This window comes from Acomys russatus, chromosome 7, assembly GCF_903995435.1.
Source record: "Acomys russatus chromosome 7, mAcoRus1.1, whole genome shotgun sequence".
Lineage (NCBI taxonomy): Eukaryota > Metazoa > Chordata > Mammalia > Rodentia > Muridae > Acomys > Acomys russatus.
In genome coordinates this window covers 16,496,677-16,520,110 of record NC_067143.1, presented here as the reverse complement: position 1 = coordinate 16,520,110, position 23,434 = coordinate 16,496,677, and the positions used below count along the sequence as shown (strand labels likewise).

The 23,434-nt window shown below is 44.0% G+C and overlaps 1 protein-coding gene across 1 annotated transcript in view; it reads right to left on the bottom strand.

The window, feature by feature from the left end:
- Positions 1-22,709, bottom strand: part of Atp10a (ATPase phospholipid transporting 10A (putative)) — a 173,853-nt gene extending 151,144 nt beyond the window's left edge. The window contains exon 1 of the mRNA XM_051148651.1: positions 22,042-22,709. Within this exon, the coding sequence (XP_051004608.1) occupies positions 22,042-22,502 (461 nt within the window). The 5' untranslated portion in view covers positions 22,503-22,709. The remainder of the gene's footprint in view (positions 1-22,041) is intronic.
- Positions 22,710-23,434: the final 725 nt, after the last annotated feature.

Below are 23,434 nucleotides of genomic sequence, written 5' to 3'. Positions count from 1 at the left end.
CAGAAATTTAGACCCAACAAGATAGGAAAGATGTTTACTTCAAGTTTGCCAAGTACAAATAGCCAAATCACTATGAATGTAATATTATATAATTCCTGATTGTCTCGTGGGTCTTCCTGCTATATGTGGTTTATTTTACCCATGTGTAATGATATAAATGTATATCTTAAAAAAGAAACATAATAATTTTTTTTAATTAAAAACATTTGTTCAAGGTACATGCCAGGGCAGCCCCTGGGAGCAGCTGCCTCCTCTAAGTAGCCTACTCTCTTTCTGTTGTCTCCCTCAAATTGTTCTGAGTTCCCTCAGTCAGCAGAATTTCTGAGCCACTGTGTGTTGGAGATGACTGAGCTACAGGTCTGGGATACTGTCACTGAAGTGACACTGATTTCCCGCCCCCCCCCCCCATGGGGAAAGACCCTGGGCAGTGTCTGGTATGATCTCTGACTGAGCCTTGGAAAGAAAAGGCCAGAGAAGGACATGGCCACACCCTCTGGCTTGGCAATAGTCAGACGTCTCCAAACTGTTATTCCATGTCCTTAGGAGTCTGGAGAACTGGACTGCAGAACAAGTGCTGGTGTGTGGGTTGAAGCAGACCAGAGCGCTTCTGTGCTCCTCCCTCCTGAGTCACTGTGGCTCGCTTGGCCAGCTGGCCGGATTGCCTAATGTGGACAGTCATGGGAGAGACATGTGGAAGTAGAGCAAGGGCACAATTCTCAAGCTCATCTCTCAGCTTCAGTGATACATACTTCTGGGCACGGAAGTCCCGCAGGTCATAATGACAAAGGCTGTCAGCAGACACCAAAGTGTAACTTCTGAATGTGACTATTCCTGACGATCATTGGAAGCACAAACACAAAATGCCACACAGTAGTGAAATCAGGGCAGGCATGTAGCATAGCTATTAGACACTGGCACAGTATGTACCAGGGCCTGGGGCTCATCCCTTGCATAGCAAGAAGAAAAACAAACAAACAAACAAGGGGTAATAGATGGACATGGACACATATGTGTAATCACAGCTCTCAGGAATGCAGAAAAGAGAATCAAGAGGCTAGCCACACAACATAGTAAGAACAAACACCCTGAGAGTTCCAGGATACTCATGTCTACATACTGAGACCTTGTCTCAAAAAAAATGAAACAAAACAGTGCTGTTCAAACCCTTACAAACGACTGCAGTCAAATGTAAGACTTCAGGACTCTTACCATCCCGTTAGTTCCTCTGGTGCTGAATTCTACTACAGACTGTGACTTCTTGCTGAGGAATACTGTCTGGGGAGTTTCTACTGTGGGGTTTGGTCAACTCAGAACGCTTCCAAAGTTGTTCTTACCCCAAGGACTTTCGAGGAAAGCCCTACACTCCACACACGCTTCAAGCCTGATGCTGAAGTACAAATAAGGCTAGTCTCTGAGCTGCTGGCATCTCCTTAGTACGGAAAAGGCCGTTGTTCCCCAGAGGACCCATGTCTTCGCTGTGGCTTTCCACAGCATCTTTCTGAGGAGGCTCCCTCCCTCCAAGACTGGTCCTGATTTATATTTCTTTAAGAAACTGTAGAATTTTTTTTTTGGAATTTTTATTTTTATAATTTTTCATAGGCAAACACACACACACACACACACACACACAAAGATTAGTTCTCAAAGCTAGAAGATGGCTCAACTGGTGAAGATAGCATCCACTGAACTTGACAACATGAATTCAATGCCAGATTCCACATGGTAGAAAGAGATAAAATGAAACAGACAAGCAAGCTATTCTCTGACCTATAATGACTTACACACACACACACACACACACACACACACACACACACACACACGTACACACGCACAAATAAACAAACAAATGTTTTAAAAGACCATATCAAAGGCACCATTAAGTGGGCCAGTGAATTAAAATCACTTTATGTTTTTAACACAAAAGCAGCTAGGCTGAGGCAGACAGATTACTATGAGTTTCAGGCCAGCCTGGACTACATAGTAAGTTCCAGGTCATCCAGGGTTACATAAGTGAGATGTCCCCAGTCTCAAGAAACAATAAAAACAAAAAAGAGAGAGAAAAAAAAAAACACAAGGTATATTTAAAGACTAAGCTACATTGTTAAATTGTTAATTCAAATAATGCCTTACTTTTATTTTTTCAAAGAGATTGTACGTGCAGTCCCCATGGTCATCCTGGGATTGTGTGCAATCCCCCAAGGTAATGGTGGCATTGTGTGCTTTCCACTCTCTGTACCGTACTCATGATAAATCTATATGAGCAGATGATAGGTTTGTCTTGGCTAGAAGAACATTTAGCTCACTTTGAAGACTGACTGGTCACACTGTGATGTAAAGGTCTTGGTAAAAAAGGAAATTGCATTAAGGCTATAATGAGCTGCACTAACCTGTTCATACACGTACCTGCCCATCAGATGGTCTCTTCTACCCTTTCCACGTTCAAGCCCTTATTCCTCACAGAACATGGAGGGGCTTCTGTCTGCACTGTGATTAGACAATATCACTCCTCAGGTTTACATGAGGCTAACTTAAAGTAATATAATTCCTTTATTACTGATAAACCAATGTAGCCTGCAAAGTATTCCAAGATAAAATATCTCCTGTGGAAGGATGGCCAGAGAACGTGTATGGGGCAACGCATACGAACTGTGCTTCAGCAAAATGCAAAACCAGTCAGCACAAAGAAATCAACTGGCAAATGAGTAAAGAGAGTGTGGTACAGATACGCAATTTAATACTATTTAGCTGTTAGGAAAAAATGATGTTGTGAAATTCAGAGATGAATGGATGGAGCTGGAAAAGTGTTTCTGAGTGAGGTAAACATAGATGGCTAAGGACGTTCTAAAAATGTAGAAATCAAAATAGCATCTGCATTTTTTCCTGTAAGTTATTTCACCCAGCTATATATAGCAAGGAGGTCTTGAACAAATAAGCCTTCTTGGCTTCCCTGTTCCAGGAACCAAGCAGGAAGAAGCTGGCCACCAAACTGTGAAGGGGAAGAGCCTGCAGGTCCCACCATCTCAATCTCCCAACCAAGAAATCCAGATGTGTGCGTAAGCTTTGCCTCCAGAATGTTCTTCCAAAAATGCTTTCCAATGCCTGCCTAAACGGTGTTCATGGGTGGGACTGTCCCAAATGGAACAAGAAGAACATTCAGCAACTGTGGCTCATGAGCATCCAGTCGCAGGAACTATGGAAGTCACTGTGATAACTACCTGCCACACACCTGATGACAGTTGCGGCCACACTAGGGTAAGAGATCTGACCACTCTCAGCAAGAAGAACAGAAGCTGCAGAGCTGGGAATCACCATAATGAATGATGGGATCCATCGAGGCCGTGGAAACTTCAGCTACAAAAGAACTGCATTAGAAATAACTAGGCCATCTATGAATCCAGTCATGAAGCAGGAAATATGTAAGATGGACCGGGTATAAAGGATAAAGGAAATGATCGAAGGTTATATCAGGAAGACTCTGAAGTCAAGTCAAATGTTTCCTATTGACTAAAAAATATCAGTTACAAAAATACCTACAGAGCAGGGGAGGCATACAGCTAGGTAGCAGGGTGCCTTCCTATCACAAGCAAAGCCCTAGGTTTCACTTGAAACATGAATAGATGATAGATGGATAGATAGATAGATAGATAGATAGATAGATAGATAGATAGACAGACAGACAGATAGATCTTTTACTCAAGCAAATTATCTATTTTAAATCTGTAAATTCATAAAAATAAATATTTAAATTAAATAGCCTCTACAAAAGTGTCTGACTGCATACTGGAGCAGGCATTGTCTGTGGGAGTACAAATTGTTTCAGTGGTTACAGAAATCAGTGTTCAGGTTTCTGAAAGCTAGAAGTGAGTCTACCATATGATTCAGCTATATACCTATATACCTAAAAGATTCTATATTTACTATTCTCTTCATCAATGTTCATTGGTTCTTTGTTCAGAGAGCAAAGCCAGAGAATGAAAACAACCTAGATGTTCATCAACTGATAGATGGATAATGAATGTGTGGTACATATACACAATTTAATACTATTTACCTGTTAAGTATTGTTACGAAAATTCAAAGATGAATGGACGGAGCTGGAAATAATGATTTTGAGTGAGGTAATCCTGACCCAGAAAGACTAGCATCGTATATATTCTCTCTCCCAGATGAATGCTAGCTTTGAACCTTTAGATATGTATGTTTTAATTAAGAGTGCCCACAAAGCCAGGCATGGTGGCATATAACTTTAATCCCAGCACTCAGGAGGCAGAGACAGGCAGATCGATGAGAGTTCAAGGCCAGCCTGGTCTACAAAGGCTACACAGAAAAAACCTTATCTTGGAAAAAAAAAAAAAAAAGATTGCCTATAAAAGTCAGAAAACCAGTAGGAGACAGTTAGTAGGTAGCTCTTGATAAAGAGTTGATAGAAGGCAGCTGGCATGAAGGGGAAATGGGGACTAAGAAAGTAAGAAAGGGGCTGGAGAGATGGCTCAGAGGTTAAGAGCACTGGCTGTTCTTCCAAAGGTCATGAGTTCAATTCTCAGCAACCACATGATGGCTCACAACCATCTATAATGAAATCTAGTATCCTCTTCTGGAGTGCAGTCTTTACATGCAGACAGAACACTGTATACATAATAAATAAATAAATTTAAAAAAAAAAAAGAAAGAAAGAATGGTTAAGTAGGATGGAGGATGGGAAGACAGGGTGGAGAAGGATGGTGCCAGATTCTAGCACTGAAGACTTTTGAAAAACCCAAACGCAAACCTATTCTTGGGTTGGAGGTGACTGACTATCCAGACACCATGGGCCAAATGCCAGGAATGGGTTACTTCTTTTGGAGTTGTTGGTCAGTGGGATGCAATAGACACTATTGCCATTGCTCTTGATTACATGATGGTAAGACCCTATTGTGAAAATACCACACATTTAAGCCAGAGAATGTGGGAATATCAATCTGGTACTGAACAAGAAGCTTCAGGCCTCCTGACTAGCTGTCATAATGCTGGAAGGTGTTATGCTCACGTACCCATTTGCAAGTTGTAATAATGATCAGTGTGGCCAGACATGCCATCTGGTGCAATAGTGGAATGAATATTATGGGACTGAACAACAACTTTATGATTACATTTCAGGCCCACTCCACAAGGTGGAACTTAGGCCTGCCACTACAACTGGTGCCAAGAATCTGAGGCCAGATGCCACCCGTGTCTGGTCTCCACCTTGGGGTCTCCAGGCTTGTTGCATGCACACAGAGCTGGACTGGGGAAAGAGAAGCTTAGTCAGGATGGGTGGGCGCACTGCAAGATCTTGGTTAGCAGTGAGGGTGAAATAAACAGCTTCAGTGAGACAGCTAATTTAATTTGGTTGGGGGTGGGGGACGGGAGGGACGAAAACCTTTGCGGAGTGTGTAGAGGTTTCCAGGGTGACGGTACATCTTGGCTAGTGATAAAGGTGCTGGGAATGCCTTATTTGCATGAAGAGGAATTCCAGGTTCTTGATGGACATGACTTTTTAAGAAGAGAGTAATTTAAACCTGCATCTTGGCCACCAGGCTATGTGACCACCTCAAGAGTGACAGAGGTGGAGGCCATAAGGCTGCATGCACCTGGACATGCAGGCCCAGGACAAGGAGGGACCAGTCCTGCTCTCTTGCCCACCTCAAAGTGAGAGTTTCAAGGTTTGAACACACCTCAACCTCACTCTTGCTCCAGCCTGGTTCCCCGGAACAAACGCCCCAACCCTACCCCACAGCCAGGAATGTCATAGACCTTGGGGAGAGCCCACTGCTATTACTCTGCTAAATAGACACAGTGTTAAACAAACTCCTAAAGATTTGTTATAGCAATGGATTAATCCACCTCTCAACCCTCATCGAAGAAGCTTCTTTTTGCAGTAGTTGGTGATTCACACAGCAGCCCAGAACTCAACAGGCAGAGAATAGAGATTGCAGAGGGCTCAGCAGGAAAGAGACCTTTGCATCACACACTCCTCCTCTCCAGGCTCAATGATCATCTCACTGAGAGGGCTATAACATTCCTGATTGCCAAAGGCAGTGGATGGCTACATGGAAACTGTTTTCCAGCCACAACAGGGCAGTTGCACACACTAATTGACAGTGGATGTGACAGTACACACAAGGTCAAGCCAGATAGAATCTGGGACTGAGAACAGGTGGAGGCAAGAATTCGCACCCTCACATGGGGAGCTTCTGGCAAGTGATGGCTGGTGAGAGAGGCAGAGTCAGCTTTCTTCAAGAATGTGTCCCCTGAAGAGGTTGCTGATGTTCCAGTAAATGTTCCTACACCCACGCACGTACAGTAAGTGGGGATCGTGGTAGAGAAGAGGGAAGGAGGTGGAGGGAAGGGGGGATGGATTTGATTTAAATGCATTACATGCTTCTATGGAATTCTCGTTCAATAGCATGAAGCCAAAACACAATGTAAAAACTAGTTTTGTCCTGTTTGTTAGGAAGGCATGGACTCACTGGGAGGAACTACACGACACGAGGTAGGCTTTGAGTTTATAGTCTCGCCCCACTTTGCTCTTTGATGATGATGATGATGATGATGATGATGAAGATGGTATTTCAAGACAGGGTTTCTCTGTGTGTTCTGTCCTGGACTTGCTTTGTAGATCAGGCTGTCCTCGAACTCACAGTGATCCGCCTGCCTCTGTCTCCCAAGTGCTGGGATTAAAGGCGTGCCCCACCACCACCCGGCTCTTTGCTTCATTCTTACAGTTAATGATGGGTTTTCCCAACTCTCTCTTCTTCACAGCATGCTTACTGCTTGCTGCACACCTCTAACCTGCCATGATGGTCTCTTACTGCTCTGGAACCATAAGCCAAAATAAACATTCTCTTAAGTTGCTCTTGGTCATAGTGTTTTATCACAGCAACAGAAAAGTCTAGAAAGAGATAATAAACTAAGCAATCATATCTGAAAGAAATAAATACAAATGATCAATAAATATTTGAAAAGCACTCCATGTCTTTAGGAATCAGGGAGAAACAAATTAAAGTTACTTTGGGAGTTCACCTCACCGTGGTCAGGACTGCTGTCAGCTGTCATAAACAAAAGGAATGAAATCAAATGCTGCTCAGCAAGTAAGACAAAAGAAACTTTATATACTACTGGGAGGCGGGGGTTGGGTGGTAACTAGGGCAGCTACTATGGACAGTAACACACAGGTCCCACAAAGCCTGAAAACAGAGCTCATAGACTATCCAGCTACCTACTCTTAGACATAAATCCAAAGAATCCTAAATCAGCAACACAGATACCTGCATGCATGTACATGCTTGCTGTTGCTCTATTCACAAAACTGAAATATGGGAGCCTAGATGTTCACCAGTGGATGAATGGATAAAGAATATGTAATGCGTCATATTCATCTGTAAAGGACATTTAAATTGGAACACTGGAAAGGGTTGATCTACAGGGGAAGGTGACGCAAGAATGAGAAGCCTATGAAATATATATGGCATGTAAGCACAGACTATATAAGGAGAAGAGACCAACAAAAGAAAGGGAGAGAGGACATGAGACAGGCAACAAAAACAAGCAAACAAAGAAAAACAAAGTATAGATGGGCGGTAGTGGTGCATGCCTTTAATCCCTGCACTCAGGAGGCAGAAGCAGGTAGATCTCTAAGTTCGAAGCCAGTCTAATCTACAAACTGATTCCAGGAAAGCCAAGGCTAAATAGAGAAACCCTGTCTCCAAAAATGCAAAAAAAAAAAAAAAAGTATAATCACATGTATATGAAATGTCACAAAGAAACCACTATTTTACATTCTAACTAAAAAAATATTTTAAAGAAACTCAGACTATTAAAATCAATAGGAAAAGATACAACATTATCAAACTAATAGAAAGAATTATAAAGAAATACTACAAACAACTCTACACAAATAAATGAGTTGGGTGCAATACACGAACCTCTATATAGACGTGAAGCATCTCAAGTAACTCAAGAAGTTCAGAATCTGAACAGTCTGGGAAGAGATCCAATTAGCAGTTTCAAAATTCCCCATGAAGCAAAGCCCAAGTGCTGCAGGCAGTGGCAGCTCCCTAGGCTGTCAGGTTATAGAAAGGCCACAAGGCAGAGAAGCAGAGCTGCGGCAGAAGCGCCAGTATGCCCACACTCAACTCCTGGGGCTGCTAAGACCTAAGATGAAGACTCAAGTGTGTCCATCTGGCCTGGGGTTTGATGGGCAGCCAGAAAGTGGAAGCTGCTGCACCCAGCCCTGCAAGTAAGAACATCAAATGTTTTGGTAATTGATGGCTCAGGCTGTTTTGTTGTTGTTGTTGCTGCTGCTGCTGATGTGCCAGGCCAAAGACTAGGACATTAGAGCTTTGTCCCTGTGGATAAAGAAAACGCTTGGTAAAGTCTGAATTCTCAGCGGGGCTCGCACTATACAGCACACATTGGACAAACACTTAGAATTTTAGATGAACCTTCACCTGAGAAATTCTAGGCAGCCCACTAAACTTCAGAATTGGAGGAGATAGATCAGTATAAGAATGTTGTGCTAAACTGGGCAGTGGTCAGCCAAGGACAATACAGGAGGTAAACTTTAAACCCCTTTCCAGATCTAGCCAATGGTCAGAATATTCTCCACAGTTGAGTGGAGAGTGGGATATGACTTTCTCACGTACTATGGTGCCTCACATTTGACCATGTCCCCTGGAGGGGGAGACCTGATGGCACTCAGAGGAAAGACAGCAGGTAGCCAAGAAGAGACTTGATACCCTATGAGAATATATAGGGGGAGGTAATCCCCCTCAGGAACAGTCATAGGGGAGGGGAATAATGGGAAAATGGGGGGGAGGAATGGGAGGATACAAGGGATGGGATAAACATTGAGATGCAACAAGAATAAATTAATAAAAAAAAAAATAATAATCAACTGTCAAAAAAAAAAAAAAAAAAAACTGGGCAGTGGTGGCACACACCTTTAATCCCAGCACTTGGGCAGAAGCAGGTGGATCTCTGAGTTCCAGGCCACCCTGGTCTACAAAGTAAGTTCAGAATAGTCAGGGCCGCACAGAAAGACCCTGTTTAAAAAAAAAAAAAAAGAATGTTGTGCTAAGAGATAGGATTCTTTTATCATGGACTTCATGAAATGATTCTTGGTTTGGTTTTTCCTGACAGGGTTTCTCTGTGTAGCCTTGGCTATCTTGGAACTTTCTCTGTAGACTAAGCTGGCCTTGAACTCACAGAGATTCACCTGCCTATGCCTCCTGAGTGCAGGGATCAAAGATGTGTGCCACCATGCCCAACTGAAATGAAAGATTCTTAATATAGACAGGCAGTAGATTGGACTGTCTAATTATGTATTTTGGGCATTAAGGAATGACAGCACATTAATATACAGATGGTCATTTGTATGCTAGAAATTCTTTCTTTTTCAAGACAGGGTTTCTCTGTGTTATCTTGGCTGTCCTGAATTCAGTTTGTAGACGAGGCTGGCCCCGAATTCATGGTGATCTGCCTGCCTCTGCATCCCAAGTACTGGGATTAAAGGCGTGTGCCACCACACCCAGCTGTATACTAAGAATTCTTTTCCAATTTGACCTACAAATCATATTGATAAATGACAAGACTGCAGGGTCTTCTCAACAGAAACCTAAAAATCTAACACCCACCAGCCCTATGTATCTATGTATTTATGTATATTGATATGCATATATCTACAAATAAATTTTTACACATGAATAACATATATAAAACCCACAGCTAGAATTCTAACTCAGTGGCCCAGAGTCTGCCTAATAAATACAATGCCAAATACAGTGCCCAGCAAAACAAACACACGTGTGCGCACGCGCACCATACTTATTGGTGAAATACAGTACTTCCCTGAAGATCAGAAATAAGACAAAGATGAGCTTCAGAGATGCCTGAGAGGTTAAGAGTACTGACTGCTATTCCAGAGGTCCTGAGTTCAATTCCCGGCAACCATATGGTGGCTCATAACCATCTATAATGAGATCTGGTACCCTCTTCTGGCCTGCAGGTCTACGTGCAGACAGAAAATTATATACATAATAATAAATAAATATATTTAAAGAAAAGAACGAAAGAAGGAAGACAAGGAGAATCTGATTCCTGCCAATTTAATTTTTGAGACAGGGTTTCTCCATGTAGCCTTGGCTGTTCTGGACTCACTTTGTAGAGCAAGCTTGCCTCAAACTCACAGCAATCCGCCAGTCTCTGCCTCCCCAAGTGCTGGAATTAAAGCCATGTGCCATCCTACCATTTCTTATATAACACTATCCTGAAGTTCTGGCCATACTGATAAAACAAGAAAAAGAAATATAAGGCAAAAATTGGGAAAGGAAAAAGTAAACCAATCTCTATTTGTAGATGATAAGATGTATAAGGAGCCCAACAAAACAAGCTTGCAAATAACACAAGTTAGCAAAGTGTCACAGCAGAGGATATGAGGACTGGATTTTACTGGGGACCTGTGACTTCTGTCACATAGCCCTGGGCCCACGGCTTGGTGGCAGACGTCACATAGCCCCCTATAGGCACTGGCTGGCACCAGCCAATCCCAGTGGTGGGGGGGGGGGGGTGGTTACATGTAACAGGATGCTCCTGATCCCACAAAGACCTCTCAGGAAAGATCAGAACCAATCAGCCACTAGTGTAACCATATATGACCTAAGGCTTCTGGACCAGTCATTTGGTCCCACCCTATTAGCTTATGCCCCCAGTAATTGCTCCTTAGCCCACCCAATCAAAATAGAAGATTGCACACCCTCTTAGCAGTCCCACAGCTCCCTATAAAAAGGCCTGCAGGCCAAGGCCATTGTGTATGGTTGGTTGACCCCTGCATGCTGGCTGTTTCTGCAGAATAAACACTCATTGTTTTGCATAATATTTGAGTCTGGGGTCGCCATAACCCAAACTCATTAATGCATCAAAGGAAAAACTGTTTTGAGATGACAAAAACAACATAGCTTAACTGCTTTTGAAGCTGGAAGTGGAACTCTGATGGAATGTCCAACACCAGGGGAAAAAAATTCAAATTCATAGCTTTGTACAGATATTAGCTTCTGTTTTGTAATAAAGTTAGAGAAATGGGGAAAATGTTAACATTAGCCCAGAGTATACAATGAGGGCTGAGGAAGAAGCTCAGTGATAAAGTAAGCCCTGGATTCAGTACTCACCATCACACAGAAGGACTGGGAGGGGAGTAAATGTACTGTACTAAGAATTCTGAACTAAAGCCCGGCAGTGGTGGCGCACGCCTTTAATCCCAGTGCTTGGGAAGCAGAGGCAAGCGGTTCACTGTGAGTTCAAGGCCAGCCTGGTCTACAAAGGGAGACTAGGACAGCCAAGGCTACACAGAGAAACCTTGTCCCAAAAAAGAAAAAATTTTAAAAAAAGGAGATCACTGTGATTTCAAGGCCAGCCTGGTCTACAAAGCAAGTCTAGGACAGCCAAGGCTACACAGAGAAAGCCTGTCTTGAAAAGAAAAGAAGAAAAAGAAAGAGAAAAAAAAAAAAATTCTGAACTATTTTTATAACTTGCTTATGAGTTTAAAATTATTTCAAAATAGAGTTAAGAAACTTTAGCAAGTTAATTTTTTCTCATTGGAAGACAATAGAGACACAACACTCTCTGGGTTTTTTTGTTCATTTTCTATTAGAGCTGTACAAAGTGAGGACACCTTGTTAGAACCATTTCCACCCTCCAGCAACTCAGGCAGTGCAGGGAAGGTCCCAAGTACTGCACAGCAACAAGGGAACCGCATGTGAGTCTAAATAAAGTGCAAACACCACCTATGAACATAGTTTTGGCCAAAGCAAAATTCAACTGAGCCTGATGGAACTCTAAGGAAGAACAACCTTGCTGTTTCATAGATGTTTAGGTAGAAACATGCTAAGAAAACTACATGTGTCCTCAACATGCTAAGAAAACTACAGTGTGCAGGCCACAGGCCATACAGCACAAATAGCCCAATTCCTAAAAATAAATTCTGAGGTCAAACCAAGAGAAATGAGCAGGGGAGGGCTATAAGGGGACTCTACATACTGAAAGAGACTTAAAATTTACCAGCTAATTGCAATCAATAGACTTCATGTGGATCAGATTCAAACATACAAACTGAAAAATGAATCCACTTAAGACCTGTGAATATTCACAGACTGGGCTATTTAATAATTTAAAGAACTTAACAATTTTAAGAATGATGATGATATTTGTAGTTTCATTTATTACAACTGTCAGGCTTTTTTAAAAAGTGTTTACAGATGAAATGTCATGATGGCTGAGAGTTGCTCCAAAATAAGTGAATAGTGCTACACACCTGAGAAAGGAGGATTGTGCTTGTGAGAACACCTTGCACTACACAGGGAGACTCTGTCTTAGAAAACTGAGAAGGGCAGGTTAGAGCACAGAGGAACAGCTTTGGCCATAATAAGTAGCTGCAGAGGCCATAGAGCTTTGGACCCAGAGCCCTTGTTTCCCTGGGTAACACTAGAGTTGTAAACAGCTTGGCCACTCCTTAGGAGTTAAATTACCATCTGAAAGGTAAGGCCCCTTTAAGACAAAGCTACTTCCTCCCAGTCAAAAGAATACAATCTCTGTTCTACCTTGAACCCCCAAAACTACACATTAGTCTTCTTTTTTTAAATAGTAAATTCCAGGAAGGTATGCTCGGAGAAGCGACTGAGACCTATGGACTCAAAGTTCTGGGCAGAAAGAGGCAAGCTCACTAGAAAAGGGAAAGGAGGGGGGAAAAAAAAGATCACTGAAGGTGGGGGTAGACAGGAAGGCAAGGTACAGGGCATGGCATCGCATCGTGGGAGGAAAGAAAAACAGTTGAGGCTTTGGTTAACAGAGTATCACATTCTCAGCTCTCCTGAAACAACAAACCATGCAAACCATGAAGATCGGGGAGCACTGGCTAGAAGTAACCCTGGCTCCCTGGAGCAACAGAGATGAAAGGAAATGGAACAGGGAAATTCCAGTAGATAGATTAGATAGATAGATAGATAGATAGATAGATAGATAGATAGATAGACAGACAGACAGACATACATACATAAATAGATAGATTGAAATAGCAAATAGACAGATAAAGACAAAGACAGATACATACATACATACATACATACATACATACATACATACACAGACAAAGACAGATACATAGACAAAGAGAGACAGATAGATTTATTTCAGTTATAGAACAAAGCCTTTGAATGTGTGAGACTTGTTTTAAAAGCCTGTAGGGAAAAAAAAAAAAAGATAACGCAGTTACGATAATAGGGAAATGATAACTCAGGTAGTACATAAGCAAGGGAGGGGCTTAAGCACCAAGGTTCCATGCACAGAGGCAATCATCTACAATATATCTACTTCAGGCACTGCTGCCCCAGGTTAGCTCCCTAGAGCTGAGGGGAGGAGAATGCTGTCTCCAGAGTGTTAGACTGACTTAAAAAGGCAGCTGTAGAGAGATAGAAGTAGGAAAGAAAGAGAGGCTTGGTCTGACCTTAGGTAGGACGATGTTTATTCACCATGAGTGGGCATCTTATCACCCACATGTGCGGATGACCAAAATGCCTGCAAGGGAAGATGGAAGGTGGCCCTTTGTATGGGCCAGAAATGATTTCTGTAGTCCACAGGGGATGCTGGGAAGTGTAGTCCTTCAGCAGGAAACTATGCATAGACAAGCTTGGAGAAATAGTACTCCATGTATATTGTCAAAATTAAGCCCAAGACAAGTAACTCAAAACAAGTTTAAAGTAAACTTAGTTTACTTAACGTACATATTCAAAATCAGGTATTTTTTTTTAATGGTTATAAAAGATTTAAAGCTGAAGTAAAGTGGAAAAAGTGTACAAAACACTATGGGGCAGGAAACTCCCAGGCTCAAGCAGTTCTCTTGGATGGAGGCGCATCCCACTAGAGTATGTTGCATGATAGCTTCCTTAGAGGATGGGGATGCACGGGAATAAGACCTGCCAGAAATCTGCTGCTTCTGCCTCTGGATGCACAGCCATCTCCGGCTATATAGGTCTGACCAGCTATGGCCTGGTAGACCAAACCAGGAAAACAAAACAAACCCTCCTTATCTAAAGATGAATTGCTCCCTGTGTCTCACCGGACAGAGGGAATGGATCCTCTTCCTCAGAGGGGGGGATCTGAGTCTACACCCACATCTTAAATGTCTCAAACAACAGCAAGACAAATAGCAATTACTCTGCCTCTCAGTGTTTCCCAGTCTGACATAAGGGGATGCTGTGAACAGAGAAACCTTGTACCTAAGCCTACCACCCAACTGGCCTGAGACCTGAATAACAGATCAATTTGTCACGCTCTTCATTCAGTTCTTCCTCTTAGCAAAAGCTAAGTTCAGGGACTGTACCCTAACCATCCATGTTTCCTCATTAAAGTAGCTTGCCAGGCACTCACTCATCAAACTCACAGCTTTGGAAAGTCATTCAGAACACCCAGGCTGTATAGTTCACAGTTGGTTTTATCTGTAGAGTAACAAACGACTCAAGGGGTACAAAGACATTGGCAGTAATACTTATGGATGTTTTCTAAGGAATTCCAAAATCCAATACTTGTTAAAGCTTATTTAATTTTGTTATTTTGCTTTACAAATTATGCCTCTAAACAAGCAACCTATTTTTAAATAGAATAATGTTAGTAAGTATGCTTTACTGCTGTTAGTGAATAATGACCTAAAGATTTACCCCTAGGAAAAAGGACTAAAAGATTGGCTTTAGCCTTCTTTGTTAACTCAATCCATAATGTAAATTATTTATTATAGATTTGATATGACTGAGTGCTTCCATTTTTCATCAAAATGAAGACTTTCAAAAGGTTCTGTTAGTAGGGCTAATTTTAGAAAACTTTGTTAAATAAATCACTTACTCTTGACATGGTAGTCACTGACTTGGGCAGTAACAGGATTTTCTGGTGGTTCTCCACCTTAGGTCGCAACCCCTATGGAGGGGGGGGTCAAATGACCCTTTCACAAGGGTCATCTATTAGATATTCTTTACATCGGATGTTTACATTATGATTCATAACAGTACAAAATTACAGTTATGAAATAACAACAAAATAATTTTATAGGGTCACCATAACATGAGGTATATTAAAGGGTCGCAGCATTAGAAAGGTTCAGAACCACTGTCCTACTGTGTTCCAAAAAAGTGACTGTTGACAAAAAATAAGGCAGTCACTATCTCTGGAAGTATATTTTTTAATGAAAATTGAAACTCATTTCTTGGGGGGAACACAACTTAAATTGCCTTTTTTGGGGTTTTGGGGTTTTTTCGAGACAGGGCCTCTCTGTGTAGCCTTGGCTGTCCTGAACTTGCTTTGTACACCAGGCTGGCCTCGAACTCACAGCAATCTGCCTGCCTCTGTTAAATTGCCTTTTTTATGAGCCGGGCGTGGTGGAGCACGCCTTTAATCCCAGCACTTGGGAGGCAGAGGCAGGCGGATCGCTGTGAGTTCGAGGCCAGCCTGGTCTACAAAGTGAGTCCAGGATGGCCAAGGCTACACAGAGAAACCCTGTCTTGAAAAACCAATAATAAGAATTTTTAAAAAAAAAAATAATAATAGTCTCTCTTACACAGCTTGACATATAAAATGTATTTACTATATAACCTTGGGTATAACAATTTGATGTTAACAAAATAAGTATTATGCTTTCAAATACTACATATGGTTATTTAAGGTGACAGTTCCAAATTTTAAATAGTTTAGCCTATCGGATCATTTCTGGTTTTGTTCACTAAATAATAGCTGGTATTGTTCTTATTTGATAATACTTAAAACAAATACAAATACAAAGTTCATCATATGCGGAAGCAAGGGACAAGACTTGCCGTTCAGATTCATCCCTTGGATTCTGACTTTGACTTCCTTTACCAATCTTCTAGGTTCTTGTTCCTTATGCTGGAGTCTGATGCAAATCAACAGCTAATTACAGAACTCTGGAACATGGTCAATTGTACAACTGAATTTAACTCATGCTAATCTTGATGAAAACTATTTTCCTCATATAACTTTGTCTTTTAGTATTTCCCCCATAGAGGTGTGCAGTTCTTACCTCCTGACTTAGGTTCTACATCACTGTCAGCTCTTAAGTTTTACCGTAACACCCGGATGGACCCTCTTCGGAGACACTCTTAATTGCTGCTCCCCTTACCGCCCTTCTGTCCACCTTGAGGCAGTTACCAAGAGATCAACGCCCTGAAGCCCCCAAAAGTAGTTCGGCTGACCTCTAAAAGCGGTCTAAGGAGGCACGGTCCATCCAACTCATCTCTGTTCCTGTCATTCTGGACATTGATTTGGGGACTCCGAATGAAAACGGCTGAACTGGAGCCTTCTCTCCATTGATTGACCTCTCCGTCTCACCAGCTTAGATCAGCTTAGCACCCTTCAGGGCCAGCTCAGGACTCCTTGGCTGTTGCAGTACTCCAAAAAGGACTAGATCTGACTGCTGCCAAGGTGGTGATCTATGTCTTCTTCAAGCAAAGCTGCTTCCAGGCCGGCGAACCCTAACTGGTTTGAAGCAGCACGGCCTAAAGACACAGGGACCACACAAAATTCCTCTGGTTCCCTCCCCCTCTGGTTCTTCCCCTTGATAATGTTTTTCTCATTAACCTCCTATGTTTTTACCTTGCCTTTTAAATGTTTTACTTATTGAAGTTCACCCTCTACCCAAACAAGACGTGCCATGGAAGCTCTCCCAATAGCTTTCACCCTACAATAATACAAATACAAAACATACCACTCTTCAATGCCCATTTTTTCCCATCTCTGTTCCTCCCTATCTCTCAACCTCTCCAGGAAATTTCAGTTTTACTCTGGAAGTTAATATATTCAGGATATGTCAACAACAACAACAACAAAAACAAAAAACAAAAAAACTTTAAGAACCAGGAATGGTGGCACATGCCTTTAATCCCAGCACTAGAGAGGCAGAGCGAGGTCAGGCTGGTCTAAATAGTAAGCCTAAGACAGCCAAGTCTACACAGAGAGACCTTGTATTGAAACACAAATACAAACACAAAAAAAAAAAAAACACTGTAAGATGCTGTGGAGAAATTCTGGTTAAAAGGGACCTTCATCCTTCTTACCCTGAGCCAGATACAATTCTTTACCCTGCCCTCTATTTTCTCCTGTTCCCTTCCTTGGATGAGCTGTAGCTCCCTGCTACTTTTGTTAGTTCATGTTGGTCCAACAATCCTGGCAATGGGACCAGTCACTGTCACCCAAAATCAACTTTATGCCCACTTTCTCCCACCTCTGTTCCTCCCTATCCCCCAACCATCCCAGGAAATCTGTTTTACTCTATAAGCAAATCATCTGCTTACAGCCCTCTAATAACTATTTCCCAATTCGCTTCACGAGTGTGGGGCAGCAATCACCTGATCCGTCATCGCCCATCAAGTTAAGACTTCCCCTGCTACATGACCAGAGGACCCCTTCTTCAGTGGACCCTGAACTACTTACCCACTCTAGCAAAGACCCTCCTCATCAGAAAACAGCTATCACACCTCTGTCCGCATGGTTTTATATTCTCTCGTGGCTAAGAAAGAACTACACTTCCAAGCTTCCCTTGTCACCCATAAGAGGCCACCTCCCATTTTCCCTTGGAGGCATTTTGGCCATCTCACACAAGGGTGACAAGACACCCCTCTCTGTGAATAAACATTGTCTTACAAAGCCTCAGACAAAGCCTCCTTTCTTTTCTGATTTTGGTTTCTCTAAGGCTGCCTCTCTTTGATTAGATTAACACTGAGCACCTTCCAGACAATAGTAAAAGGGTGGATCCTTCTGTTGCTTTATCACAGCTCACTGTGTCACAGCCAGCCCTCTCCATACCTGAGGGACACACATCCAAGGGTCCAACCCACCTTGAACTAAAAATAAAATAAAATATGTCTACGTGTCCCTTTCTTGTCCTTGCTACCTAAACAAGTCCAAAACAAAACAAAACAAAACCTCTTTTTGCAGTATTTCCAATGTTAGGTATTTGGACATCTAGGGATGATTTAAGTTGCAGGAGGATGTGCGAGGGTTTAATGTAAATAACTACACACTTCACATAAGGGGCTGAAGGATGCACGGTACGGCATGGTTGTTAGTACCCACATGATCCCTGCTGTACACTTCCTACTATCGATTGCTATCAGCTATACAGCTCTTGGACCGTTGCCCTGGACTCTCTATCAGGACATATGCTATGGGCTATCCAGCTCAGCACTTTCAAGCTCTGTCCTAGAGTCAGATATTTCTCTGGCCTACTAAGTGTGGCTCAGGGAATCTTCTCAAATAGAGTCTGAAATCCACTATAAGATAAAATGTGTTCAGAAGACAGACAGAGAATGGCTGCTTAAAATGCACTGCCTAGGAAGCCACACTCCTGACAAGCACTGTAGAGGATCCTCAACGCAAGAAGCTCAAGACACCTGTGGCTGGGGCATACACACACAAAAGGCTATATAAAGAATGGCATGCCATTAATCCACTTTTAAGGACAAGGTCCTTGGTAAGGGTTCTCATGCTTGGAGCACAAAGTACTGGCCCCCACCTATAGTCCCAGCTTCTTGGTGACTGAGCCAGATGGGTTACTTGAGCCCAGGAGTCATGGCCAGCCTAGGCACCAGACTGAGATTACCCATTCCAAACAAACAGAAGAAGAGGAAGAGGAGGAAAAGGAGGAAGGTTGCTCTAATTGAATAAACACCTCGTTTGCACTGTATCTGAAGCAGTGGTACCCGGAATAGGCACAAGACCAGACAGACCTCCACATTTCACAGTGGTCTGTAGCTGGCTGTGCTCACAAAGGCACTAGCCAGACTGACTTAATACAGGTCTTTTCCTGAGCTCTCCCAGTACAGTGGCCCATGAGCCAGAGTTCATGTCCAAACCTCACTCTCATATGCCTTATAACTCATTCTTGATCCATGGCATGGTTAACATGTGTCACCCCATCTCCACCAACCCTTACCTTCAGCATCTACCCTCGCTGAGCCTCTTTGGTTCACATCCCTCTGGTCCTTACGTGGCAACCGAGGCTCTTCCATGTCTTTTCTAAAAGGTGTCTTCTGGTAATCACCCTGCATCACAGGGCCAGGAGCCCAGCCTAGGGCTTTGCTCAATGCCTAACACCAGCCCTGGATGGAACCCAGTTTCCTCCTCCTTTCACCCCAAGGACCCTGATAACATCAATCCCAGGCTTCTGGGAATGGAAGAATCTGATCTGTCTTCCTATAACAAGGAAGAGAAGGGGAGCATTAAGGCTAACTGCTCTTCCCGCAGTTGGTAAAGTGATAAAATGCTGGCAGCTTCTGCACTGGGATGATGACAAGGTTAGAGATGGAGGTGAGATATCTGAGGTGAAGCTCCACATGCAACCACTATCTCAAGCCCACTAACCACCCAGGGGCCTTTCCTAGTGGACGGGCGAGTCCTTCCAAGGGAAACTAAGAATTTAACTTAGAGCCAGGTTAAACTGGGGGCATAATAGGCCTCCCTGGAGGCTGTACTGGACGCTCAGGAACCAACTGGGAATCTTAAGGTGGATTAAGTTTTCCGGTATCTCAGTTTTCTCTTCCACAAGGAATGTTATCCAGGGACAAATGACAAATGGGCAGCACTTTGTCAACTGAAAATGAACTATATCCTAAAGCTTACATACTTCTGAAAAAGAACCTACTAGAACAGTAGGCTGGATGGAGGTGGGAGGAACATGTACCAGATGCAGAGGCCTATTAGGAGCCCCACCTCGATGTGCTCAGCGGACAGACACCCAACTGCCTGGAGTTTGAGACACTGAGGACTTTTGTGTAAAGGAGTCCGCACTCCCTTGCTGAGGCTTCTGGTGAACAGGACTCAGGAAATTCCATAGCCCTTTCCATCCGCGTCACCATGTCTGGTGACTGGCCAACGAGCACCTCTCCAGAGCAAGCGATGGGCTTTACTCAAATGTGGGACATCACACAGGAATCACCTCTTTGCTATTTCATATTTATTTATTCCTGGGCCTATTCCCAGATCGGCTGAGTCTAACCCATTGGAGATCTCAAACTTTAAAAAAAAAAAAATTTCCAGTGCTTCTTACAAAGTTTGAAAAGCACAAGCGTAGGAATATGAGAAAACCATTCGAGCCCCAGCACTTCTCTGCAGTAGCTGCAAGTTACTTAATCTTTCTGAACCTTAACCACTGCTCAGGTAGTTAAAACATGCAAGTCGGCCTAAGCAACAAAGCAAAAACCTGTATCAAAAAATAAACAAACAACCTCAAAACTCAAGTAAAGAGGAAATGACTCCTGTTTTTTGTTTGTTTGTTTGTTTGGGCTTTTTGTTTTTTTGTTTTGAGGAGGGGTTGTTGGGGTTTGTTTTGTTGTTGTTGGGTTTTTTGTTGTTGTTTTTGTTTTGTTTTGTTTTTTGCTTTTTTGAGACAGGGTTTCTCTGTGTGGCTCTGGCTGTTGTAGAACTCACTTTGTAGACCAGGCTGGCCTTGAACTAACATTGATCAGCCTGCCTCTACCTACTGAGTTCTGGGATTAAAGGCGTGTGCCGCTGCTGCCTGCCTGCCTGCCTGCCTCCTGGTTTTCTAAGCTATTCCAAGAGGCAGGTTCAGCAACATCACCCATATGTGTAGGGCACAATTTGCCACTGAAAGGCAAGGGCTTCTTAGGGTACCTTCAGGCATGAGAGAAGTTGCACATGAAGAATGTCATCCAATGATGAGGCTATGTCCAACAAGTTAAGCCAGAGAAAAGCAATGAACTGAGCTTTAGATGAGGGCTAAAGGACGTCGCTGCTGCTGGGCCGAGAGCTCCAAGATGATCTGCCTCCATCTGGACATCCATGTGGGCAATACAGAGAGAAAGCGCACCAGGAAACTCTGCCTCACACCACAGCCTTAGGGTTCTGAGAGTAGGAGACTTACACTGCAAGGTAGTAACTCCCTGTCCGGAAACATCTCAGCCCCCTAAGGCCTCTTTTTCAACTGGAAACAAGCTCTTATTAAGAAAACTGGCCAGAGCTGAGTGGTGATGCCCCATGCCTTCAATCCCAGCACTCAGGAGGCAGAGGCAGGTGGAAATAGGTATTAGAGGCCAGCCTCCTCTACAGAGTGAGTTCTGGGACAGCCAGGGCTACACAGAGAAACTGTCTAAAACAAAAACAAAAAAGAAAACTGACGTGGTGGAGCACGCCTTTAATCCCAGCACTCGGGAGGCAGAGGCAGGCTGATCGCTGTGAGTTCAAGGCTAACCTGGTCTAAAAATCAAGTCCAGGACAGCCAAAGCTAACATAGAAAGCCTGTCTCGAAAAGCCAACAAAAGAACAACAAAAAAAAGAAAGAAAGAAAAGAAAAAGAAAGGAAGGAAACTGGCCAGTGTGGTGGCTCATGGCTGTAATCCCAGCACTGGGGAGACTGAGGAACCAAAATCATCGCCACTTCAATGACATCCTGGGCTACAAAGAAACCCTATCTCAAAAACACTGGGTAAAAGGGAAGACGAAGAGAAAAGAGAAGAAAAAGAGGGATGAGTTAGGGAGAGAGATGGTACCAACTCGGAGGCCGAATCACATTAAGTGGATGGACTGTTTTTGTGCCCGGACCTTCAATCTGATCTGTGCCAGGTACATCAGAACTTTTTGTCCCAAGACAGTTATTATCTAAGACTGGCCTATATATTCCTGTGTGTTCAATCCCATGGTGTCTGGCCAAGGACTGAGGCCAGAACTTCGGGTGATCACATCCTAGGCATAAAATGGGGCAGCTGTGAATGATGCTGCCCCTAAGCTTCCAGATGTCAACCATGGTTTGTTCTTGATTAGAAGTTGAGTGCCAGACTGTGCCTGGGGACCGGTGTGGCCACCTGCTTCTAGGACGCTAAGGTGCCTTTGAGGCTGAAAGACTTCACCTAGCCAGGTCTGCTGCTGCTTGGGCCACCCTGGCCTCCTGTAAGTCACACCCAACACCAACTTCCCTGAGGCTCTCGGGACCCCTTGGAAACCAATGAGTCTCACCTGCTGAAAACAAGGCAGCCCAAGTGGTTGATTTCGTGGTCCGAGCGGTGGCGGCTATAGTCCTCCCACAGGTCCTTGATGGCTGTGACCGCCAGAATGAAGAGCACAGGCGCCAGTGCCAGGCCAGGCTGGAAGGCGTTCACCGCTGGCACAAAGTTGAGCAGCGCGATGAAGACGAAGTACACGTTGGCCAGGCGGTGAAACTGCTCGAAAAGATTCTTGGGCAAGAAGGACAGCAGCGTGTACTTGGTGGTCTTGAGGCGGTTGTCGGCCAGGTGCTGTGTACAGCCGCGCATCAGCAGCCGCTCGCCCTTGGGGGCTCCAGTTGCGGGGTCCTCGGTGCCCAGGGGCGGCAGCAGGTTGGAACGCACCGTGCGCGTCCTGCCCTCCCAGCGCCTTCTTCGCGGACGCCGCCGGCCCGGGGGTGCGGACTCGTCGGCCGCCGCGGGCTCCCGCTCCATGGCCGCGTGTCGCCGCGCCCGGCTCCTCTGCCGCTCGCGCCAGCCTCCTAGGTGATCATCGCCTGCAGCCCGGGCGCGGCGGCGCGGGCTCCCCTCCTGCGGGACGCACGGAGACCGCGATCAGCGTATCCGCCCCGCCCAGCCCTCGCGGCCTGTCCAACCTTCGAGGTCTGCAGTCCCCGCCCGGCGGGAGAGCACGGGCGGGCCGGCACTCTGCCCCTAGCAGTCCCCTCCCGCCACCCCAGCGGCCCGGACGGTTTCCGCCGAGGTGGCTCCTCTGCCCCGCCCATACAAAGCGCCCAGATTCAGATTGGGCGGATAGCGGGAAACAAAAAGAGCCAGAGCTGGAAACTTTAGAGAGGTTTACTTTCGTTTCTCTGAAGCATCCAGTTTAATCTCAGTTTGCAAACGCACTTTGCCTCTATTAAGAGAGGGAGACTGCGGGATTGAGAGTCAGGATGGCCCATCCCCTCCTAGTTTGCGCTCCCTGAGTAGAGCAGACAGACTTGATCCTGGACTAGGAAATGGTGTCTGGAGAGTTGGAATAAGCACCTCATGAAAGCTGGAATCCCTTGGAGTAATCCCTGGAATACCAATTTTCCGGTTTTAATATTCTATTTTGAAGAGTGCTTTGGCGCCTAAGAACTCTCTATGAAGTCACTATGCCTGCCGTTTTACAAAAATCTTTTACCCTACTGTCCAGCCCACACTTACTTTCTAGTGTAAATTTTCGGTGAACCAGACATTTTCTTTTTCTTTCTTTCTTTCTTTCTTTCTTTCTTTCTTTTCTTTCTTTTTTAGAATCACTACCAGTTTTTTTTTTTTTAACTCCCCAAATAAGGGTGGGTTTTGTTTTGTTTTTTAATTTCTTCATAGGAGAAAAGACTATAAAGTAGTACACGTTTCTCTGCCTGCTGGACTAGGACTGAGGT